Here is a 23,423-nt window from a genome sequence, read left to right on the forward strand (position 1 = left end):
CGAAATAGGATACAGCTAAACTAAAAATTAAACTATATTATAACTTTTTATCAGGTAAGGCCCACTGAGCTATACACGCGATCTGGCCACAAATGATAGCCCAATGAAGCGGCTTATCACGTGGACATTTATAGCAGCCAAAATAATCTAAACGCGTGTTTCTCAATGTGGAGGGCAAAACCAGAGAACCCGGATAAAAATCCACGTGACCACGGGGAGAGACAGGGAGAGAGACACGCAAACTCCAAATATACAGCAGCAGGCGTCAGGGTCGTGGATCGAACCCACGACCTCCTGCATACCAGGCGAGGTAGTTAACATCTCGCCACCACGGTGGCCCGATACGTTGGTGGAGGCCCTTTCCGCCAGCAGTAACTTGAGCAGGAAATATGCAGGGCTGCACCTTTATCGTTCTGACACAAGAGCGGGGTGGGACTGTGTTTCCGCTGCTCGACTCGCTCTGTGAACGAAGGCGAATGGGTTGAACTCGTGGTCAGGGTATCGTCTCAGCCAATCGTCCCATCTGCCCCGTGGTTGATAAAACAAATTGTACCGCTTAGCTTAGGAAGCCGTTGTGTGGCCGCGTGAAGTTTGATAAATTTAGTCGCAAATTGCTCAAATGGGATTACACGCAGCAACATCGCCCTCCTCCCCCACCTCTCCTGGCAGACCAATTGCCCACTTGCAGTCCGGCACTCAGTCGCTTGTTGTCGCATGCGGTCAGCTCCCATTAAAGGGGGGGGGGGTCCCCTCCTAGGCAAAAAACAAACTGCCCTCCGAGACGCTTCATTGCGATATGGGCGCAATATAAATGCAAGTGTTATGTTTTGCTTGAATTGATGTTGTATTGTCGCCCCGAACATAAGTTTCGTTTATGCTCACGCTATTTAACACTGGGCATTTCACACATCTGAATACGTACGCTCATTTGGGGAACACCATAACTGGACAGCAAAAACAATTCTAAGCCTGCAAATGTTGACATTTCATGAGCGCCGAATCGGAAAATGAACATCAGATCTTATATGCACTCCTTCAAAAAAATTGCCAAATTGTTGATTTTGGGCACCAAAAATTGGATGAGTTCATTTTTACCCTCAACCCCCCTTCCTCGAGGGCTGGCCGCGAGTTGGTCTCTCCCATCACGCCACGTGGGTCTCTGTGGGGCAGTGGTCGCGAGCAATCAGAATATTGGTTTAGACTGGAGTAATCCGATGAGCTGCAAAGCTCTTTTTTTCACAGGTGTCCAGGAGGGGCACGGGGTCAGAACGCTGCAACGACAAACAGTCCAAAAAACCCGATACGAGTGCAAAGTATATGGAAGGTAGATTTGAAGCTTTCGTGACTGCAAGGATTCATACTCTTAGGTTGTTTCGGTAAAGTAACGTAGGGTAAAAAATAAAAATTAAATTAAAATTAATAAAAGTAAAATAAAAATCACGACGTTTCGGAGGCGTGCTGTGACGGTTCCATCTGAAGACGGAAGCTTGTGTTGCCTCCAAAACGTCGTGATTTTTATTTTACTTTTATTAATTTTAATTTATTTTTTATTTTTTACCTACGTGACTTTACCGAAAACCCCTAAGAGTATATATGGAAGGTAAAAAAAAAATCACTTAAAAATATCTACAAATAAAACTAAACTATATTTTTTTCATCTTACCAGGTAAGGCCCACTGAGCTGTCAGATATTTTTTTTGAAGCGACCTACTCACAACTGATAGCTCAGCAAAGTGGCTGATCAGGTGGAAATTTAGAGCAGCAAAATAATAAGCGTCGGTCCCAGCAAATATTCCACATTCACATGACAGGGGCCCATGTGGTCTATAGGACAAGCACGACTTTCCATAAAGTGGTACCGTATTTTATGGACCCCTCTCGGGAGAGGATGGGCTGAGTCAGCCCCCCCACCCCCCCTAAATATATTTTGAATTTGTCCGTGTCATTTGACGCGTCAGCCGACCACGTGCTCTGCTGCAGCAACCTCGGCCATGAGCACTCCGCGCGAAGATCGTGTCAGCCAGCATGAGTTCGAGTCGTGGTCGTGCGCACAACGCCTGTGACAATTGCTGCCTTAAACAGGCTTGGGTCACCCTCTAGGTGGACTCAGCCATAAATAAGTATAACCCGTAAAAACAAAGTTTTTCACTATAAATCCTTTATATGCGTGGCGGCTAGAGTCCTCTCGTCCTCGAGCTTGAGATGGCTGCCATCTATGGGTCAGATGATTGCCTGCCACCATTAAGCAATTGGTAATGAAATATAATTTATTTTTTTCCTAAAAAGTGCACATTTTGGAAAAAAAATTCACTAAAATAGATTGTCACGCACAACGAGTCTGTGTGCAAAATGTCAGCTCGATTGGATCACGGGAAGTGGGTTAAAAAACGACTGAAAGATTTGCACGGTCGTAAGCAAGCAAGTGAATTTAATATAAAGGATTTAATAAAGGATTTAACAAGCAAGCAAGTGAACTTAATATAAAGGATTTAAAAATAAGTCGTGTGCAAACCGTCAGCGATGGGAAAACAAAAGTGGTTCGTGATTTTTTTTAGTTCTGATCGCACTCCCACGTGAAGGCTGCACCAGTGCTAAGAGGTGCTCACTAACACGACTTGCCATGCAGTCTTATACTGCTGAATCGGGGCACGTTGCGTGTGTGTGTGTGGTATGCACTGTGTGTATGTTCCAGGGACAATCAGTCTTATTGTGTGAATCTGCACACGGTAATATTGAGTGTGTGGTCGTGGAAAGAGGAGCTCGTTGGCAACACTTGTCCTGACAGTATATTCAGCACCTCCGATCAGCACGCTTGGCTACGTACGGTGCGAAAGAGGTTTAACATACATACAGAGCCAGAGGCTATGTGTCTGTGTGTAACCCATGCAAGCCAGCAGCTGGTCAACAGTGGCGTGGTGTGGTCATGCATCAGCATGCCGGGCCACGAGGATCTCCCCAGCGCATGAGGGTTAAAACCTCGGTGGGAGGTCGAGAGTAGATTGCCACTGATGCTATCCGTGGCCGGGAATTGAACCCAGGCCACTGGCACCATGAGTCGACAATATCACACGAGAGTCTCTGTGCTTGGGTGGGTGCGTGAATGAACGGAAATAAAACTAAAACTCCACGTGCGACAAGGCGGGTGGCGCCACCCTCCAGTTTAATAGCGACACGTCGCTCGCTCCCGTGCGCCGGGACATTCTCAGCACCCCCCCCGCACCCAATCATTACATGCGGGCCCTGTGACACGCACGGTTATAGCGGCGGCTGCGGCGGCGAGGGGCATGTGCCCTACACACAGACGACAATAAATATACACGCGGCGCAAATCTGTGTATGTACACGGGGCCGGCACGACGAAGCCGTCACGCGACGCGAATGAACGTCAACGGCGACAACAAAATGCCGCAGTCGGTTCGCCGCGTTTCACTTGGCAAGGGAAAGGGGGCAAAGTGTTAATGGACTTCTGCACGTGGCTGAGCGAATAAGGAGGCCAATGGGCGGGCGGACGGGTTCGTGGCCACCGCCGCCACCCCTTGCCCGCCCTGCACGACGCGCCCTGCCGATGCGTGCGACTGTTCCTCCGCACGACCAAACAACAACGCGCGGCGTCGTCTCTCCGTGCTCACGCGAGTACGGCGGGAGGAGGGAGTGGAGGAGTCGGGGTGTGGGTGTCGCTCATCTTCCCCGGAGACCCGTAGCGAGCGGTGGAAATTCCACTCGCAACATTTTTTGTTTAAAGGGCGGCCGGGCCCAGCTTTGTGTCCGTCCAGGATGAGCGCAGTCGTCGTGGTCGCGACGGACAGCGCCTGGACTCGTCGACATCGCCCGCGGCGGGAGGGCGAGGGTCCGTCCCCCCCCCGGTGGCGACTTGAGCGTCAACCGCTACGATGGGCAGCCCGGCGCCGTGCGCGGCGGGGTAGATGATAGATAAACTTTCGTCCGATGTTCGGGGAAAATTATATCGCATCCATAGAACCCACACGCAGTCTGATCGTTTGTTCACTCGGTGAAATTGAAGCGTTGCACGCTGTGCAAGAGCGCCCGTGTGGACCGTCAGAGATTTGTCTGAGCAGCAGCAGCAGGAGGAGGAGGCAGAACGGGCGGTGGCAGTGAATTCGCAGACAACGTTCGGGAATTGTTGTGACGCTGTCGTCGCGACCTTGTCGTAGCGAGTTACGCGCTCGAGCAATTACAGAATGAGAAATTGAGCAATGAGAATGAGCAATGAGAAATTAATCGACATTGCGGTGGGTGAAAGGCGTGCGGCGCTGGATGTATGTTTGTGCTAACCGCGGGTGCGGGTACCGAAGCTCGGCATGGCGAGACTGCCAACACCTTCCGCACGGAGTGGCTACCCGACTCTGGCCACTGTGGCTTCCCGCTGCACGAGGCAGCCGAATAAAAGGCTGAATTCGCGGACGGACGGACGACGTACGGATGGACAAACGGCACAGCGTTCACTCCGAATCGCTGAACCTCGCAGAGCGGTGTGCGCCGCGTCTCTGTTCGCACAGCGACCACTGACAACTTTCCACAACGTAGATCTCATTTCATCCACACAGACAGATAGATGTGCAGAAAATCAACTTCCCTACAACTTGCAGTCGAGCTCCACTCGTTGCGTACATTTTTAGTTCCGACGAAATGACTACTTCTTGCCGAGACACATTTCCTCGCCTGCGATCGTTTAGACCATTTGGATATTTATAACATCCTTTGCGGGCCATACAAAATTATCAACTTAAAAAAATTAGTCTGTTATATATGGTCAAACATTCAATTAACTCACCCCTAATGTGATGGCTGGAACTGCTTCTCTTTGGCGAGGCGTGTGATGTTAGCTGGTATTGATGATGTTGCTACTACTCGCAACTGCTTTTCCAGGTTTGCTCCTAGATTTATTGAATTTCGAGTCCCGCCTGCGGTTGCCTTGGCAGGGCTACACCAAACGATTTCGTGGGTCTTACACGGCCCGCGGGCCGGACGTTCCCCACCCCTGCTTTAGACGAAAGAGCTTCGATTCCAACCGTCGCAATTGACGCTTTTGCGAAGTGTCTCACGTCGGCGTTTATTTCGGTTTTCAAGGCGCAAACGCAGTGAGCCGTGGCTACGCGGCCTCCATCCCGCGACCCACTCGCAAAGCGGCTGCCGCTTGGCTCTGTGCGATGGGAGGAGAGGCAACAAAACAATCCACGTGTTTATACTCTTTGGGTCTTTAGGTAAAATCACGTAGGTAGAACAATAATAGATCACGACGTCCGTCACCGTCATCGGGCTTGTGTTTGCGTCCGAAACGTCGTGATCTAATATATTTCTACCTACGTGACTTTAACGAAAGACCAAAAGAGTATGGATTCCTGCAGTCACGAAAGCTTCAAATCAAAAGCCACTTTTTGTACCATTGCCAGCTCTCCTTTGAGAAAAAATGAATCAGACGCCCGTGACAATCTTGCTCCATCCAAAACAGTGTCGGGGTTTGTTTCAGGTCGAGGAGTTGTGGCGAGCCGGCGGGCTGCACTACGTCCGCAGCGACCTCCCCGGCTACCGTCTGGAACGTTCTTCCTTCCGATATTAGGAAGCCGCTGGGAGCTACGCGCACTCCTTTAATCATCGTCCAGATTGACAAACTCATTGCTTCAGAACTGCTTTCTGCGTTTAGTTTGTTGTCCTTCCCCCGCACCTCCGATTAGCACGGTTGGCTACGTACGGCACGAAAGAACGTCAACATGCATACGTGCGTACGAACACCGCCGTGAGTGCTCAACGGTAAACGCATCTGGACTGGGCCTCCCACAAGGTTGGCTCGGCCTAAAATGGGTACCCAGTGCGGTGCAATGTGGTGAATGACACAAGCAGTGCTGAGCCCGGTACACTCTCGTCTGCCTTGTCCATGCCTGTGCTGTACGTTCGTACGTCAATGTACACATCTGTGTGCTTGCGACTGTGCTTGCATTCATATTCGTGCGCGTGTGTATGAATGAGTTTGTGCATACGGCTGTGGGGGAGTGGTAGCGTATTGGTTAGCGCCGCGCTACGAACCCGGCGACCCGAGTTCGATTCCAGCTCACGACCAACATCAGTGGCGATTATCTGAATCGGTTCTGAGCCTCCCCAAGGCTGACTCAGCCTCAAATGAGTACCTGGAGCGATATGTAAATATCGGCACTCGGGGAGACAAAGCGGCCTGGCGTGGTGCTGGCCACCCGCCCCCTCGTGTGCCGTGCCGGCCTTCATCGGTGCCACTCGCTAACACCACTTGCCCCAACGGTCCGTCAAAAGCGATAACAGGAAATCTTTGTCTTTTGCATAACACTGCAAGCACATGTGCATTTTGCCGATATATATATATGCGTTCTCGTGTAAACCCAACAACATTTGCGAATGCTTTTAAAATTCCATTAAAATGTCTCCTTTCTTTGAATCGTTTCTCCCAGAAACGCATCGGGAACTCGCCGTGGGTGCCGAGTCGCCAGTGCATCGCCTCGCGCGAGGTGAGGGAGCTCGTCCCTTGGGTGGAGGGGGGGTGGTGGCTTGGGATGATGCCACGGGAACGCTTCCTCCACTTGCTCTCCTGTGTCCTGTAAGCGGGCCCTCCCGTCGGACGCCCCGGACCGTTCGGTGCACGTGGGCCCGACGCAAACCGTCGTCATCGATTTCATCGCCCAAATCTCGGTGAAACAACCGCCGCTGGTTTGAACGACGGCGGCTCGTCGCGCAGTCGTTCAAAACCAAAGGCCGGTCCCCAAGTTCACGGGCATCGCGGCTCAAGTTTCTCCGAGTCGGTGGCGCCGGCGAGCGCGGACTACTGCAGCGTCGCCGGAGACAGCGAAGCCCAGGCGGGCGACATGAGCCTCTGGTGGGCCTGAGCGTCGTAGTGCGAGTCGGGGAGCCCCACGGCGATGGTGGACGACACGGGGATGATGGAGGAGGAGGAGGAGGAGGAGGCGGACGACGAGGACGACGACGAGGAGAGGGGGTGGCCGGTTCCCGCCAGCTCGGAGCCGTGGTGGTGGTGGTGGTGGCCGCCGAGGCTGTCGTAGGGCGACACGGCAGGGGGCCCCCCGCCATGGCTCTGCCCGTACGGGGAGGAGGAGGCGCCGCCGCCGCCGCGGAAGAACGGCACGGGGAGGCCTGCGGTGGGCCCGGCCTGCTGCTGCGCCGGGGAGAGGCCACTGTTGCTCACGGACCACAGGCTGGGGTACTGGCTGCACGGGGGGTGGGCGCACGCACACGGCCAGGGAGAGGGGGGAGAGACGCAAGGTGTCAGCGCACTGAGATCATCATCAGCAGCAGCAGCAGCAGTCGTGATGAATCCGATACTGGACGAAGTCGTGGCCATTCACCACGGTCGAGTGTGATGGCAGTCATCCGTCCGGCACCTTTGAAGTGCCCCGGTTTGGGTGGGGGGTGGGGGGGGGATGCGTTCCTGAGAGGCGGGATGACCGAATATCGAAACGACTGAGAATCGAATCGGTTTGCGGGACAGGTGCTGGAGGCGAAGGCTGAGAGAGGCGCCGGGTCACGAGAAAAAATGACAGACGACGACGCTGCTGCCAGCGACCCCAATCGGGTGGCGGTGTTCGTAAAGCGACGACGTCGAAGGGGGTGGGAGGGGGGGGGAGACGTACATCGGGGCTATTGCCGTACACAAAGTGAATAATAGCTCAAGGTGCAGCCCTGCAATTCCCTGCTCGCGCCACTGCTGGCAGAAGAGCCTCCACCTGAGGGAGCTGCAGAGAGGCAGCGCGTCGCGACGTCCTCCGTGGACGCTCGCTCGCGGCACTTGCCCCAACGACACGCGCAGGTTATACGGTGGGAGGGGGACTTTTGCCTTTATCTTTGTTGTTGTTGTTGTTGCGAGTCTCACCTGGGCGCCGGAGCCGAGGTGGTGGCCCCGCCGGGCCCCCCCACCTGCAGGCTGGACCAGCCCTCGTGCGCGGGGAACAGAGGGAGCCCCCCGCCGGAGGAGACGTCCACGTAGGCTGAGGCTGAGGAGTAGACGCGACGGGGGAAGAGATTAGTGGGGGGGGGGGGTGGTGGTGGGGGGGCAGCCGTCAGCGTCGTGGTCACGGCGCGTTGCGTCCGTCGTCGGAGCGAAACGCGAAGGTCGTGGCGGTCACCGTGGGGATGAGCGTCGAAATTTTGTGTCGACGTCGTCATTGCGTTCACCAACGTGATGGTCGTCATCATGAGTGTCGTCGTCGTCGCTGCGACGGTTGTCATGATCATGATTGCATTCATCTTCGTAACTGTCATAGCTATCATCGCTCTCATTCTCGTTCTCGTCACCATCATCGAGATCACACACACGCGCACACACGCACACACACGCACACACACTCACGCACGTGCACACGCACGGCACGCACGCGCACACAAACACGCACACATACGCACAAGCGCACACGCACGCACGGCACGCACACACACGCACACACACGCACGCACACACGCGCACACACTCACGCACACGCACGCGCACACACACTCACGCAGATGCACGCGCACACACGCGCACGGACACGCGCACGTACTGGGCGAGGAGCTGCGGTAGGGGCTGGGGTAGGGCGCCGCGCGGTGCGTGCGGAGCGAGGAGAATCGCTCGCAGCCCGCGGGCGCGTGGTGAGCGGAGAGCGCGAGACCCCCGGGGAACTGCTGGTGGTGGGACGAGGCGGGCGCAGTCGGCAGGAACCAGCCGCCCACTGCTCACGGTGACATGGGTGGGTGGATGGGTGCCAATGCGTATGCGTGTGTGTGCGTGAGTGTGTGTATAAGTGTACGTGCGTGTATTTGTGTACACGTGTGTGCGTGAGTGCGTGCGTGTGTGTGTATGAGTGTGCGTGTGTGTGTATGTGTGTACACGTGTGTGTGTGCGTGAGTGTGAGTGTAGGAACGTGTGTGTACACGTGTGTGCATGTGTAGTATATGCGTGTATACGTGTGTGAGTTTGTGTTTATGTGTATTTACGTGTATGTTTAGATGTGTATGTAGATGTGTGTGTGTGTATTCACGTGTGTGTGTGTGTGCGTGAGTGTGCGTGTGTGTATGTGTGTACACGTGTGTGCGTGCGTGAGTGTGTGTATAAGTGTACGTGCGTGTATGTGTGTACACGTGTGTGTGTGCGTGAGTGTGCGTGCATGTGCGTGTACGTGTGTGAATGTGTAGTATATGCGTGTATACGTGTGTGAGTTTGTATTCGTGTGTATGTTTAGATGTGAATGTAGATGTGTGTGTGTGTGTGTTCACGTGTGTGAGTGCGTGCGTGTACGCGAGACGTTGTGGGTATGCGCAAACGTGGATGTGTGTATTTGTGGGTTGCGTGTAAGTGTGTGTGTGTACGTATGTGCAGGAGAGAGAATGTAGAGCACACAAACGAGTGGAGGTAAGTCAGCGCCAGTGAAATCGTTCGAGCTATAGCAGCATGTAACTTGGTCTACTCTGCTCCGGGGTGGTATAAACACACGCGGTGACAGTGGGTCGTGATGTTACTTTTCGCACACATATACTGGACAACGGAGCACGTGTTAACTACCTCGCCTGGTACAGACATTGTACAGCAGGGCATGGGTTCCGATCCCGACCCTGGTGCTGGTGTACTCGGAGTACGCGTGTTCAAATGAAATCCATCCAGCCCCACAGTATCCACACCTCACATTAGCGCGGTTGGCATGCATACAGAGACAAACACGGCACGACTGTTATGAGCAACGGTGAGCAGTAGGGGGTCGGACATTTTTGGCCTGCGTTTATTTTCAAGGATGGAATATTTTTCTATTTTACCATCTCATTTGTATTGATTCTCAGTTTTGTTTTCTGTCCTGTTCGTTCAGTTTGGTTTGCTCCATTACCAAAAATTGGGCGTTCGCATTCTATAAACGTATCGTTTTGCAGACATCGATACATCTTGAATCTTCCGCATGTGAATTGATGCATGTGTAATGACAGCAGAGTTAACCTACTGTGTGAGTGGACTAGTGGCCACGGGAGGTAATGACAGGGGAGTCAGCCTGCAGTACGAGTGGACTGGTGGCCACGGGAGGTAATGACAGGGGAGTCAGTTTGCAGTAAGAGTGGACTGGTGGCCACGGGAGGTAATGACAGGGGAGTCAGCCTACAGTACGAGTGGACTAGTGGCCACGGGAAGTAATGACAGGGGAGTCAGCCTGCAGTACGAGTGGACTGGTGGCCACGGGAGGTAATGACAGGGGAGTCAGTTTGCAGTAAGAGTGGACTGGTGGCCACGGGAAAGATTTAGAAGGGGAGCATGGCCAGGTGACAGAAGAGGATGGTGGAGTCTGCTGGTAGAGTGAGCGGTCTAGAACCAGCGAGAAGGTTCGGGAATGGGGGCGTGGCCTCGGACCGTGTATCAGGGAGATGCGCAGGAGACTCGGGGCTGTTGCAGTGGGGGTCTCCGCCTGTTTGTGTGCGAGCACGTGGCTCCTTAATAAAATAAACCATCTCAAGACAAGTGCGTCGAAGTCGTCATTATACATGTACCGTGGCGCATTGGCATCTTCGGATGAAATGCGCCTTGCAAATGTAAATTATCATTATTATCAAGGACGGATGTTGTTTGTTATGAATCGTTGTTTTCGCGGCGTGTCACCACGCGCTTGCTTTCTACGTGGTAATCGGCGCCCTGGACTGTGTCCTCGCAAACGAGACGTTCCGTCTCACGGGACGCTTCCAGGTGAAATAAAAAAAAATGTGAAAGGAAAGACCGCCAGGCGTGAGCCGCGGCGCGAGTGTGGGCTACGTACGGGACGCGTATCCGGACTGCTGAATATCCGCCACGTCTCCGACGCCGTCCTTCAGCGGGTCACTCCTGTAGGAACACGCCGCACTGCCAACGTTATAGGCGCATCCTCCAGGCACGGCGGCCTCAACATCGGAGCAGCAGAGGGAGGTATGAAGCAGTGGGGGGTTACGGTACGGAGCGGGCAGGCGGTGCATCTGCACCCCGTGTACATGAAGGGATATTGGACGAGGGGGGATGGGGGGCAGAATTCAATTGTATTCTATTACATTTTAATTTTATTATAGGGCGCCATGGTGGCGAGATGTTAACTACCTTGCCTGGTATACAGGAGGGGTTGGTTCGAACCCGATCCTCACGCCTGTTGCATATTTGGAATTTGCATGTCTCTCTTCCCGTGGTCGCGTGCATTTCCTCCACATTTACAAACATGCATTGAGAGTATTTGGCTGCTAGAAATGTCCACGTGATGATGAGCCACTTCGTTGAGCTATCATTTGTGGCGAGGTCGCTTTTGAAAAAGAGCTGTGTAGTTCAGTAAACCTTACCTGGTAAAATAAAAAATAGTTTTAGTAATAGTTTTAATTCCATGCGCCAGGGCCCATGCCAACCACGCTACGCCATGCCACAGGTTCGGGTCGCGGGTCAACACAAAAATTGTGTCACGGATTTTTTGCATAAATATAGACATCCTGCCGACAGCGATTTCTGTAATGGCACTTTGCCCGTTACCAGACACATTTTGGCAGATGATTACGAGGTAATGTATGCAGCGCTATGCATACCCAGGCGGCCGTTTCCACTGTGGTTAGAACACCCAGTTCACCATCAGTAAGTCACGTGGGGATGAATGTTGTTGTGGAACAACAGTCGTTGTTCTGTGGACAAACTGGCACCTGCCATTGGAATGTGGAATTTCCACTGCTGGCTCTGGCCTAAAACATATTGTTACTTGGTTTATGAGTGTATATGTGTGATGCAGGTGATAGCAGTGATGACTTTTAAGTCTTATCAAGCAAGTTAGTGTCATCAATACATTTACTTATGCATTGTTAAGTATCGAGAACAATAGAGCAATGCAAATGTACATGTACAGTATGATAATGCAAATATATGTTAAGCATTTCACGACTATCAAAATCACGAAAAATGTATGGTGTTTATTGAATCGCTGGTGCTGCGGCTGATGATGATGTCGATGATGATGATGCTGAAGATGAATATGACGTATCACGTGTGTGAGTGTGTGCACGTTCTTTATTATCACCTTTCCTTCGCATCCAGAAACGCCTTGGCAAAAGGATTGTGTCGAATTTTCAACGAAGTGATCTGTAAAGGACAAGAAATAAAATTCAATTAAAAAAAAAATTCGTTCCCCTCAGGCTTTTCTTTGGTTCCATCGGTGGCAACACACGATCGCCTCTTTTGTTTCCTCAATCTAAAATAGTTTTTAGTGTTTCTGTACAGCATCTTCAGATGCGGTCACAAGTAGATGCTTTCTAAGTCCACGTTGTTGTTTGAATTCAGGCTTACTGATAGCCAAACCTCATCATTCGCGGATTTTTCTTTCGCGAAATTCGCTTATTCGTGATGTTTTATCTGTACACCGGTTCAAGTGTCGCGCATTTGGCGACATCGCATCACGGGGGAGGGCTACTGCACCTGCGCAGGACGGTAAGTGGATTATGGCCCACGTGCTGCCATCCACAGAGCTGAAGCTTTCTACTCTTCAAGTGCCGTTGCCTTTCGAACTATTTTTACCTAATTTCTGGTGTTTTTTTGTTAATTTCGACCGTGGGGTCTAAGCGCCGAGTGAACAGAGGCGGTGTGAGCCAGAGTAAAAGCCGTGAAATAGTTTTGAGCTTCGCTAAAAAAGAGTAGAGTTTACACCTAGACGTGCTCGTGGTGACAGTGTGTCTGCCGTTGGCTGCCATTACATGGTGAACGAGTCAACAGTCGGATTTATAAAGGAAAACGAGAAGGCCGTGAGTGTGGCGGAAAGTGCGCCAATAAAGAGACTTGAATACCCGCCGAGCTCCAGGTGGGATGCCATCGACGATAGCACCGCGGAACGGCACTGCGGGCGCATGAACGCCCCACGTTCACGTGGTGTGCCACGTTCACGTGGTGTACCACGTTCACGTGGTGTGCCACGCACCGTACCCCTCGTCCCGTGTCCCTTACCCTGTGTCTCCATGCCCCGTGTCTCAGCGCCCCATGCCCCATGCCCCGTTTCACCATGCCCCGTGTCACCATGCCCTGTGTCTCCATGCCCCATGCCCCATACCCCACACCCCGTGTCCCCGTGCCCCATTCCCCCGTGTCCCGTGTCCCCGTGCTGCCCACCTCCTCGTTCTGGTAGGCGGTGACGGCGATGAAGCGCGTCTCGGGGAACGCGTGGCTCGTGACGAGGCGCTGGGCGCCGCCGACGCGCACGATGTGGATGCGGGGCTGGTACTTGTGGAGCGAGTTGAGCATTATCTGAGCAGCAGCGACGACGAGGACAATGAGATTCACATCAACGCGGGTGATGCCATCGCCATGATCAGCGATGTCATTGTCACCCGTATTACGAGAACCATCTTCGTCAATTATGAACTTATCCATGAACATTAACACGTTCATTTATATCACATCATCATGGCCACCATAATCCTTACCATCATCATCATGACCAAAATAATTACCACCACAAGCATCATGATCACGTAATCACCACCAGCATCATCACCACCACACCATCAATAACATGATCATCAGCACCAACGTGACTTCCATCACCAATGACCCTGGTTATGAAAATAGGTTTTCCCCTTTTATCTGGCAACAAAACAGCTGTGTTAAGATGTAAAAACACCAAACTGAAACCTTTTACAAGGAATCATGTCTGCATTAACCACAATACTTGTGGTCAGAATGCAAACGAAAAAGATACTCTGATAATAAATGCATGTTTTTTGTTTGCATTCTGACCACAAGTATTGTGGTTAATGCAGACATGATTCCTTGTAAAAGGTTTCAGTTTTGTGTTTTAACATCTTAACACTGCTGTTTTGTTGCCAGAAAAAAGGGAAAAACCTATTCTCATATTTTACGACTGGCAAAGGAGGTCCCACGATGCCCCTGGTCATGATGCCCGCCACAACATCAACACCACCACGAAGAGCGCCCACCTGCCCGCTGCCGTTCATCTTGTTGGAGAGCTTGACCTTGCAGAAGGAGACGGGCGCGCGCATCCAGTGCGCCCCGAAGTTGGGCGAGTCCGGGTGGATGTAGACGCAGCTGGGCGGCTGCGGCTCGGGCTTGCCGCCCGCCACCCACTCGCCGTTCACGTACTTCCAGCGGTGGGCGTCGGCGGCGCAGAAGTCGAGCAGCAGGGAGTACATGGCGTTCGGGTCGAGGCCGGACACGGACGCCTTGATCACGGGGAACATTCGCCTGCGCGCAACGCAGCGATGGGAGAGTCACTCGCAGCCAGGGCTCGGAGACGGAGTGGGTCATCTGGCCAGATGAGAGCCCATACGCAGAGTGATTCATCTGACCAGATGAGAGGTCATAGACAGAGTGGGTCATCTGGCCAAATGGCAGCCCATACGCAGAGTGATTCATCTGGCCAGATGAGAGGTCATAGACAGAGTGATTCATCTGACCAGATGAGAGCCCATAGACAAGGTGAATCATCTAACCAAATGAAAGCATGTAAAATAAGTGTGACTCATCTAACTGGAGCAATTCATCGGCCCAGATGTACAACCTACTATTCTCACTCTTCCTGATTACATCTCATGCAAACGTCCAAGTTGCTTAAACTATTACACCATGAGATTCCTAAAGTTATCCTCGTGCCCCTGCACTCAAATAACCATAAACGTTCAGAGTTTTCCTAAACGCAGCGTTCCGGCACTAATTAAAGCTGTGACTGTTACAACCAGGCGAGAGCTAAAACCGTGTCTTTTATAGACATTGTAATCGTCTCATATATTAACAACGTCAACTTAACACGCTGCTGCACAGTATCCATTTACCCTCCAAGGGGCAGAGAGAGAGAGAGAACGACTTCAGAGACACGAGGAGGAACCAGAGGCAAGCGGGAAGGCAGCGAGTCGATTTAAACCCAAAGCTCTGTGGAGCTCTATATACGAAGGTGATACATCGGCCGAAGCACTCAACGAACCCCCCACGCGTGCAAGGGGACAACACTCTATCCCAGGGGTCGGCAACCACAATAACAGGAAGAGACAATTTTGTTCGAATTCGATAACAACAAAAATCTATATTTCAAGAGCCACAATGCATTGCGAATACGAGACGGTGATTCTACGATTTTTAAGTTTTCAAGTTTTCAAATTTCATTTATTAGGTATAGCCCTGTGAGCCATGTGGCTCTTGAGTCAGGTGCAACCGCAACAAACAAAATTTGAACAAGATTAATCACTGTGACGAAATCCTTCAAGAGCCGCGTGTGGGGCTCTGGACCCGCAGATTACCAAACCCCCTGCTCGATCCCATACAAATGGAACAAATGGGGTTCCTCATTCGCCACACCGCCGTCTCCTGGCGAGCCAGGGTATGACAACCTCTACGTGCACCGTGGTGGATTACAGGCGCGCAAAGCCAGACCAGCTTCCCAGCTGCAGCTGCTGAACAGTGCCGGATTATCCCCGTAGCACAAACACGGGCCCTGCACTTTCAAGGGCCCCGCGCTAAATGCTTTCAAGCTATCAATTTCGGTTCAGCGATTCTGCACTTGCTCTGTTACTATAGTACTATACTGCCTTCAACTTTTATGAACGACTGGGTGTTTACCAAAGAGTATGGATCCCTGCAGTCACGAAAACTTCAAATCTAGATTGGGTGTTAAAGGTTAGCGATTTGTCGTATTAGCTGGCTTATAGCAAATGAAAAAATACAATTACTTTATACTCTTAGGTTTTTTCGGTAAAGTCACGTAGTGAATAATAGAAATAATAAAAATGAATAATACAATAATAGAAACAAAGTGTTTCTTGCTGTGGTTGTCCCACCTGATGACGGATGCTTGTGTTGCGCCCGAAACGTCGTGATTTATTATTTTATTTCTATTATTATTTCTATTATTTTATTATTAATTTTATTATTAAATCCTTTATATTAAGTTCACTTGCTTGCTTGCTTGCGCGCTTACGACCGTGCAAATCTTTCGGTCGTTTTTTAACCCACTTCCCGTGATCCAATCGAGCTGACATTTTGCACACAGACTCGTTGTGCGTGACAATTTATTTTCGTAAAAAAATTTTTCCAAAATTTTTCACTTTTTAAGAAAAACAAAAAATTTCATATTTCATTTAAAATACCAATGTGATAAAAATGAAACTCTTACTCAAGAAAAACAGAAATGAATAATAAAATAAAACCGATGCCACGCATATAAAGGATTTATAGTGAAAAACTTTGTTTTTACGGGTTAATTTGTATTATTATTTATTTTTTACCTACGTGACTTTACCGAAAAAACCTCAGAGTATAAATCCTTACAGTCACGAAAGCTTCAAATCTAGAAACAATTACTTTACTATGTAAGTTTCAAATTAGTGTTTTAATTTTAGTTTTTTTTTCATTTAGGGCCCCTTTATAACATTTGTTACAGGCCCCGCACTAGCTAAATCAGGCACTGCCACGGAGAGCGACTGCTACGGTAAACAACAACAACAACGACAACAACAACAGAGCTGAAGCCGAACGGCATCGACGCGTCTCCATGTGCTCTGAGGAGCAAGCGGTGTTGTGATCTCCGTCTGCTTGCCGTGAGAGAGAGATTCCACACTCCCATGCCATGCGTCATTCTCTCCCCAGGTGACTATTCACACAGTGACTCATCACCAGATGACACCCCAACCGCGCGGGCTATGGATATATGTTTTTTAACCCGCGTTGGTATTTATGTCTCTTGCTGTAGAGACTTCGCGCAAATAACGCGGAGTCGTGCCCAGTGTTGCTGCAGCACGCGGTTGGGTGGGAGATAATGCCATTTAGCATTCTCGTGTGCGGATGGTTAAGAGATGATTGTGAACGAAGCATTGCTGCAATATCTAATGCGTAGAGGCATTAGACCGTTCATTTAGTGCTATGCACCATGTGAACAAGTGCTGTTAGCAAGCGCCTATTAATACCCACGCAAAGACAAAGATTCCCCATATAGCCTCGACAGAGCATTGGGGCAAGTGCTGAGCACTGTGGCACACGAGGGGGTGGGTGGCCCACACCACGCCCGGCCGCCTTTGTCTCCCCAGTGGCGATGTTTACACAGACAGCCCCAGATACTCATTTGAGGCCGAGTCGAGCTAGGGGAGTCCCAGGACCGGTTCAGATAATCGTCACTGGCGCTGGTGGCCGTGAGCGGGAATCGAACTTGGTTAGACGGCGGGTTTGTAGCGCAAACCACGACACTACCCACGTGTGCATTCTTTACTGTATATATATACACACAAACAAAGACAAAGATCCCCCATATAGCCTCGACAGAGCATTGGGGCAACTGCTGAGGACCTATGAAGGCCGGCACGGCACACGAGGGGGTGGGTGGCCAGCACCACGCCCGGTCGCCTTTGTCTCCCCCCAGTGGCGATGTTTACACACGCAGCAACAGGTATTCATTTGAGGCTGAGTCGACCTAGGGGAGACACAGGACCAGTTCAAATAATCGGCACTGGTGTACTGTATACACGGGGGGAGGGGGGAAGATGTGACGCTGTGGTTAGCGCACTGCGCTGTGAAGCCGGCAACTTGAGTTCGATATCTGAACTGGTTCTGTAGCAACCCTCTCACGTGGTGAAGTATGGTCACAGAATCCACACGGACCAGCGTGGTGAGATATGGTCACAGAATTCACACGGACCAGCGTGGTGAAGTATGCTCACAGAATCCACACTGACCAGCGTGGTGAAGTATGGTCAGAGAATCCACACTATGACCAGTGTGGTGAAGTATGGTCACTGAATCCACACGGACCAGCGTGGTGAAGTATGGTCACTGAATCCACACTGACCAGCGTGGTGAAGTATGGTCAGAGAATCCACACTATGACCAGTGTGGTGAAGTATGGTCACTGAATCCACACTGACCAGCGTGGTGAAGTATGGTCAGAGAATCCACACTATGACCAGCGTGGTGAAGTATGGTAACTGAATCCACACTGACGTCATGGCATGGCGGGCTCGGATGCCAGCAATGCAATTTTTTTTTGCTACAATTTACGATAATTCACAATACTGTAGGCACAAATACGTGATGTGGGTAGGCATATATAAATATACACACACACATTACTTATACTATATTCATCGGATTATAAGACGCACGAATTGTCCCAGTATTTGCATCAAAAGTTGGAGGTGCGTCTTATAATCCGGTAGCTAGAGTACTTCAATGACATCGGGGGACAGGTCTGGGATGCGTCTTTCTTTCCGGAGGGACTTATACACCGGAGATATCGCTTTGATGTGATTAAGCAGATGAAAACCGAGCATATATAAATGTGAAGTATATTGAATGCGAAAATAACGATTTCTCGCATTTTCGTTGCGGACTGCAACGCTTGGGAATTATACACTTCAGCGGTGTCTGTTTTACAGTTTCGCGTAAATACGTGAGTTTTGAGAAATTAAGAGGCTTGCAAATGTGAATGTTCCATTTAGTATGATTTGAGGTATTGATACATCGGTTTAGATTACACACGCTAGTATGTATAGCCGTCTTGGATCGATCTAGGTCGTATCTGACCGTGGGTTGTGTTAATTGACGAACTTCAACACTCGGTTCAAGGAAGCCACCAGTTAGCCACGGATTCAATCATATTCTTAGGTTTTTTCGGTAAAGTCACGTCGGTAAAACATTAAAATTAATAAAAATAAAATAAAAATCACGACGTTTCGGAGGCAACACAAGCTTCCGTCTTCAGGTGGAACCGTCACAGCCACGACAATTTCTTGATACAGCTGTCGTGGCTGTGACGGTTCCACCTGAAGACGGAAGCTTGTGTTGCCTCCGAAACGTCGTGATTTTTATTTTATTTTACTTTTATTAATTTTAATGTTTTACCTACGTGACTTTACCGAAAAAACCTAAGAATATGAATCCTTGCAGTCACGAAAGCTTCAAATCTAGGATTCAATCATCTTTCCGCTTCCTGAGTTGTTTTAAGTTATTTAATATTAATTAGCTCACGCACGACACTTCATAAAATAGTGCACTGTAATTGCATTCTGTGGGAGGCTATGAATAGGCCGCGTTATTGATTAGCTAATTTAAATGCGAAGTCTTTAAACGTGTCTGTTGTAATGTCATCAGCGCGTTTGGTTTTGCAATTAAAATTGTTCGCGTTACACAGTACACAATTAAATCACAATTGTGCACAACTTTAAAGTAGACACTTCACATTTATAAGTGGACATTATTATTATTAAATGTTTGTGGGGGGGGGGGGGTGAAACACGACTGTTGTGGTATTATCCTGAGCGTCTGTGAAAGAGCATCATCACCACACTCGGCACACCACATCCAGTATACACTTCTCGCTATGGTGGTGCCAAGAACTGCATGTTGTTGTTGTTTAGTTTGCTGCCCCCCCCCCCGCACCGACGATTAGCACGGATGGCTACGTACGGTGCGAAAGAAGTCCAACCCAGCTTAAATATACGCTGCCAAGCCTGGTGGTGCCCATTCAGACGCTGTCTTTCTGACAGACCTGTTCTTCACCTGAGGACGGCTGCTTGCGTTGTGGCCGAAACGTCGTGAAAATTATTTTATCATGTTTTATTTTTATTATTTCCATTCTACGTGACTTTACCGAAAGAACCAAGAAGATGAATCGCTGCAGTCACGAAAGCAGCTTTAAATCGAAATATAAGTTCAACATACGTACACGTCCATACAACTCGTCAACCGGTTAGCCAGAAAAAATATTCGGTGATAAATGTAGCGCCGAACACAGCCACTACAATTTCTACTCTAGTTCTCTCGTACACATATATGGGTAGCAACGGTGTATGTATATTTATAATGTGTGAGATTACATTTCTATATATGTAATATGTGTGAGATTACATCTATAGAGTCACGCAACACGTATGCAGGATAACCACGCGTGTACCATACGAGATACGTTAATACATCTGAATTGTGTGTGTAGAATTTTTTTTCGTTGACACAAATAAAAGCGCGCAATGATGTCAATGATCACAGAACAATGATAAGCTACACAATTCAACCGTTTTGTCTGGTCCGGCCCCCTCCCGTTACCCAAGCTGGCCTGACCAGAGTGGTGAAGTATGGTCAAATAACCCCCACGGATGATAGGATTTAGAGGAAGGTCCTCTTCATTCAGAAGTTAACCGACGAAGGGCCTGTGAATTGTAACTCTGATCATCGTCAGAGTATGGTACAAATGAACATACATTGATGTAGGTGTACTCACCCGTAATGAGAGCTTTGCAGTTATGGAAAGTGAGCTCTTAACTGGGACTATGCTATACGAATAATTACTCAAATAAACTCTATCATCGAAAATAATTGCACATGGCCCTTTAAATTCATTTCTTACTCATACATCGCATTCCGTGTGCGTGTTAAAAAACCCCTTACTTGTTAGCATAGCCCATACGATTAGACTTCACACATTCATCGCAATATACACACTACTACAGGACTGAAAATTCATGGTCCATGCGTCAATCCAATGCTGTATGAGAATATCGGACTTCCGGACCGGTTGAGATAAACGGCGAGTGATGGGGAACCTCACTGTTACAACCTTGCTGGGTGAAAAGTGCGCTAACCGCTGCACCACCGCTCACGGCCAACACCGGTGACGATTCATCTTGGTTCTTTCGGTAAAGTCACGTGACTTTACCGAAAGAACCAAGATGAATCCCTGCAGTCACGAAAGCTTCCAATCGAAATTTAACCGGTGACGATTATCTGAAATCGGTCGTGGGTCTCCCCGAGATCGACTCAGCCTCAAATGAGTACCTGGTGCTACTGCTGGTGACAGTATTGATGCTGCTGCTAGTGCACCCCCGTGCCCCCCCCCCCCCATCCCGCGTTGCCCCCCACGACTCACCTGCCCGCCTTGGTGACGATCATCTCGTTGGTGAGTTCGCTGAACCTCTCCCAGAGCTCGCGCTCCTCGAGCGCCACGCGCAGCTCGCGCTCCGTGGGGTCGCCCTTCTCGCTGCCCGCGCGCGACTCGCGCTCCACGGCGCTCAGGAGGTGCTCGAGACGCGGGGACGACGCCGCGGCCACCGCCGCCGCCTCGGCGCTCAGATCACCGGCGGAGCTCATCGCTGACGATGCCGCCGCTGATGATGATGATGACGCTGCTGATGATGATGCCGCTGCTGATGATGATGGCGCTGCTGCTGCTGCTGATGATGCCGCTGCTGATGATGATGATGCTGCTGCCGCTGATGATGATGATGCCGCTGCTGCTGCTGATGATGATGCTGCTGCCGCTGATGCCGCCGCTGCTGCTGATGGTGATGATGATGATGCCGCTGCTGATGATCCTCGTGCCCTGCTGCTGCTGCCGACATTTGATTGAGTCAGAATCTGTATTTAGACTGGAGGAATCCGATGAGCTATACAACTTTTTCACAGATTCACAGAAGTATTGCTGTTGTAAAACCAAAAAATTATAGCGTGTTGTGACATTCACGAACAGCAGTAACTGGTGATGAATCCGCTATGCATTCATACCCGAAGGAACTTGCAAATGAAATCAAGTATTGCGCTTGTTTAGCCAGGAAAAAACATCACCGAGTCCCATGACACTGTGTTTTTTTTAAAAGGAGGGTCCTGGCGATAGGTGCGCGGGTGATTTTTTTTATTTTTAGCCAAAATTTGGATATTTGACGCCGGCACACAATGGCCTACTCTTGCGAATGTCGTCACGGGATCTTTAACGTCCACTGTGAAGCAGACGGCATGTAGAAGTAATATTATTACTATGGTAATTACATCACGCAGTATTAATCAGGGCGGCCGGTGGATTCGAACCGCGCTACCGCGGGGTCATTTCATAGCAATAGAGTGGAGGGTTTCATAACATGCCACTATTACTGTCGACATAGGCGTAGCGTGCACTCCAGTGGTAGTGCCTTACGCCAATAATCCCAAACCAGCCTCGCAGCGTTCAGGAAAGAAAAAAATTAAATCTAGTGATAAATTAAGCGCGGCTGTAGTCTCTGTGTGTGAATGTGTGTATTTGTGTATGTGTGCAGGGGGAGCGGTGGTGCAGTGGTTAGCGCGTCGCGCTAAGACAAACCCGGCGACAACAAGTTCGATTCCAGCTCACGGCCACTGACACCAGCGGTGACGATTATCTTAACCAGTCCTGGGCCTCCCCTAGGTCGACTCAACCTCAAATGAATATGTACCTGGTGCGGTGTGTAAATATCGCCGCTTGGGAGACAAAGGCGGCCAGGCGTGGTGCTGGTGAACCAAAGCGTGTGCCGTGCCGGCTTTCATATAGGTGCTCGCTAACAGCACTTGCCCCAATAGTCTGTCAAGGCTATACGGGGGAGTTGTTTCTTCATGTGTGCATGCACCATATGGTAAGACGATGTGTGCAGCCTACGTGTGCGTGCCAGCTATTAATGTCGCCGGTATATATATATGTGTACTGTGGTTCGTGTGTCATCAGCGATGCAGGTTTATGTAATGTGTCTATATAATGGCCGATGTGTATATTGTATTTATATACGGGCAATTAATTTCGCCAATGTCGATATGTCAACTATGTAGCCGATGTATGTAGCATATGTATAGACTATGCAGTCAATATGCATATGTACATTACATACGTGTAGTATTTACGTGGAACGATTACGTGTATAGCTTCGTATGTTACGTATGTATAATCTCGACTTTGTATTCAGCCACGATACTCATGTCCGCTCCCTACGCTACGTGGGCTATGAATTCACGTCTAGGTATGCACGTGTATATATACAATGTATTCATAGGTACAGCATATGTCTATGTATATCTTGTATATATATGCCTGTATACAATGCATTTATAAGTATATGTGTATCCGTATATATAGGCAATGTATGTATGGGTAAAAATGTACGTCGGCAATACATGGGTGTATACAATGTGTTTATAGTTCTATTTGTATGCGTATACGATGTATGTATGAGTGTAGACAATGTATTTATAGGTGCATGTGTGTATATACACACGATGTTTATGTAAAAGTGCACAGTATGTGGTACATGCGTGTCGGTGATGCAGGTACATGTGTACGTGTGGACTGTGCACGAGACCTGTGTGTTATGTTCGCATGTGTGTGTGATGCACGTGTGTGTGTGATGCACATGTGTGTGTGATGCACGTGTGTTATGTTCGCATGTGTGTGTGATGCACGTGTGTGTGTGATGCATGTGCGTGTGTGTGTGATACACGTGTGTGTGTGTGTGATGTGTGTGTGTGTGATGCACGCGTGTGTGTGTGTGATGTGTGTGTGTGATGCACGTGTGTGTGATGTGTGTGTGTGATGCACGTGTGTGTGATGTGTGTGTGTGATGCACGCGTGTGTGTGTGTGATGTGTGTGTGTGATGCACGTGTGTGTGTGTGATGCACGTGTGTGTGTGATACACGTGCGTGTGTGTGTTTATTATACAC

At 49.9% G+C, this 23,423-nt stretch overlaps 1 protein-coding gene across 1 annotated transcript; it reads right to left on the reverse strand.

The window, feature by feature from the left end:
* Nucleotides 1–6,805: 6,805 nt before the first annotated feature.
* Nucleotides 6,806–21,076, reverse strand: LOC144724279 (T-box transcription factor T-like). Its single transcript, XM_078603267.1, has 9 exons — nt 20,856–21,076; nt 13,933–14,197; nt 13,106–13,240; nt 12,027–12,088; nt 10,764–10,828; nt 8,538–8,705; nt 7,871–7,991; nt 7,127–7,208; nt 6,806–6,865 (listed from the first exon to the last, which is right to left on the reverse strand). Exons 1-9 carry the CDS (start codon nt 21,074–21,076, stop codon nt 6,806–6,808), a joined length of 1,179 nt encoding a protein of 392 aa, XP_078459393.1.
* Nucleotides 21,077–23,423: the final 2,347 nt, after the last annotated feature.

Source organism: Lampetra planeri, chromosome 2 (genome assembly GCF_965212315.1).
Source record: "Lampetra planeri chromosome 2, kcLamPlan1.2.h2, whole genome shotgun sequence".
NCBI lineage: Eukaryota > Metazoa > Chordata > Hyperoartia > Petromyzontiformes > Petromyzontidae > Lampetra > Lampetra planeri.

Bases quoted from the DNA above. Each gene is read 5' to 3' on its own strand.
- LOC144724279 (XM_078603267.1), bottom strand. From the start codon at position 21,076: ATGAGCTCCGCCGGTGATCTGAGCGCCGAGGCGGCGGCGGTGGCCGCG. The intron at 13,241-13,932 runs GTGGGCGCTCTT...GCTGCTGCTCAG, and splicing joins AGATGAACGGCAGCGGGCAG to ATAATGCTCAACTCGCTCCA. The intron at 12,089-13,105 runs GTGGGCAGCACG...TGTCCTTTACAG, and splicing joins CCGCCTACCAGAACGAGGAG to ATCACTTCGTTGAAAATTCG.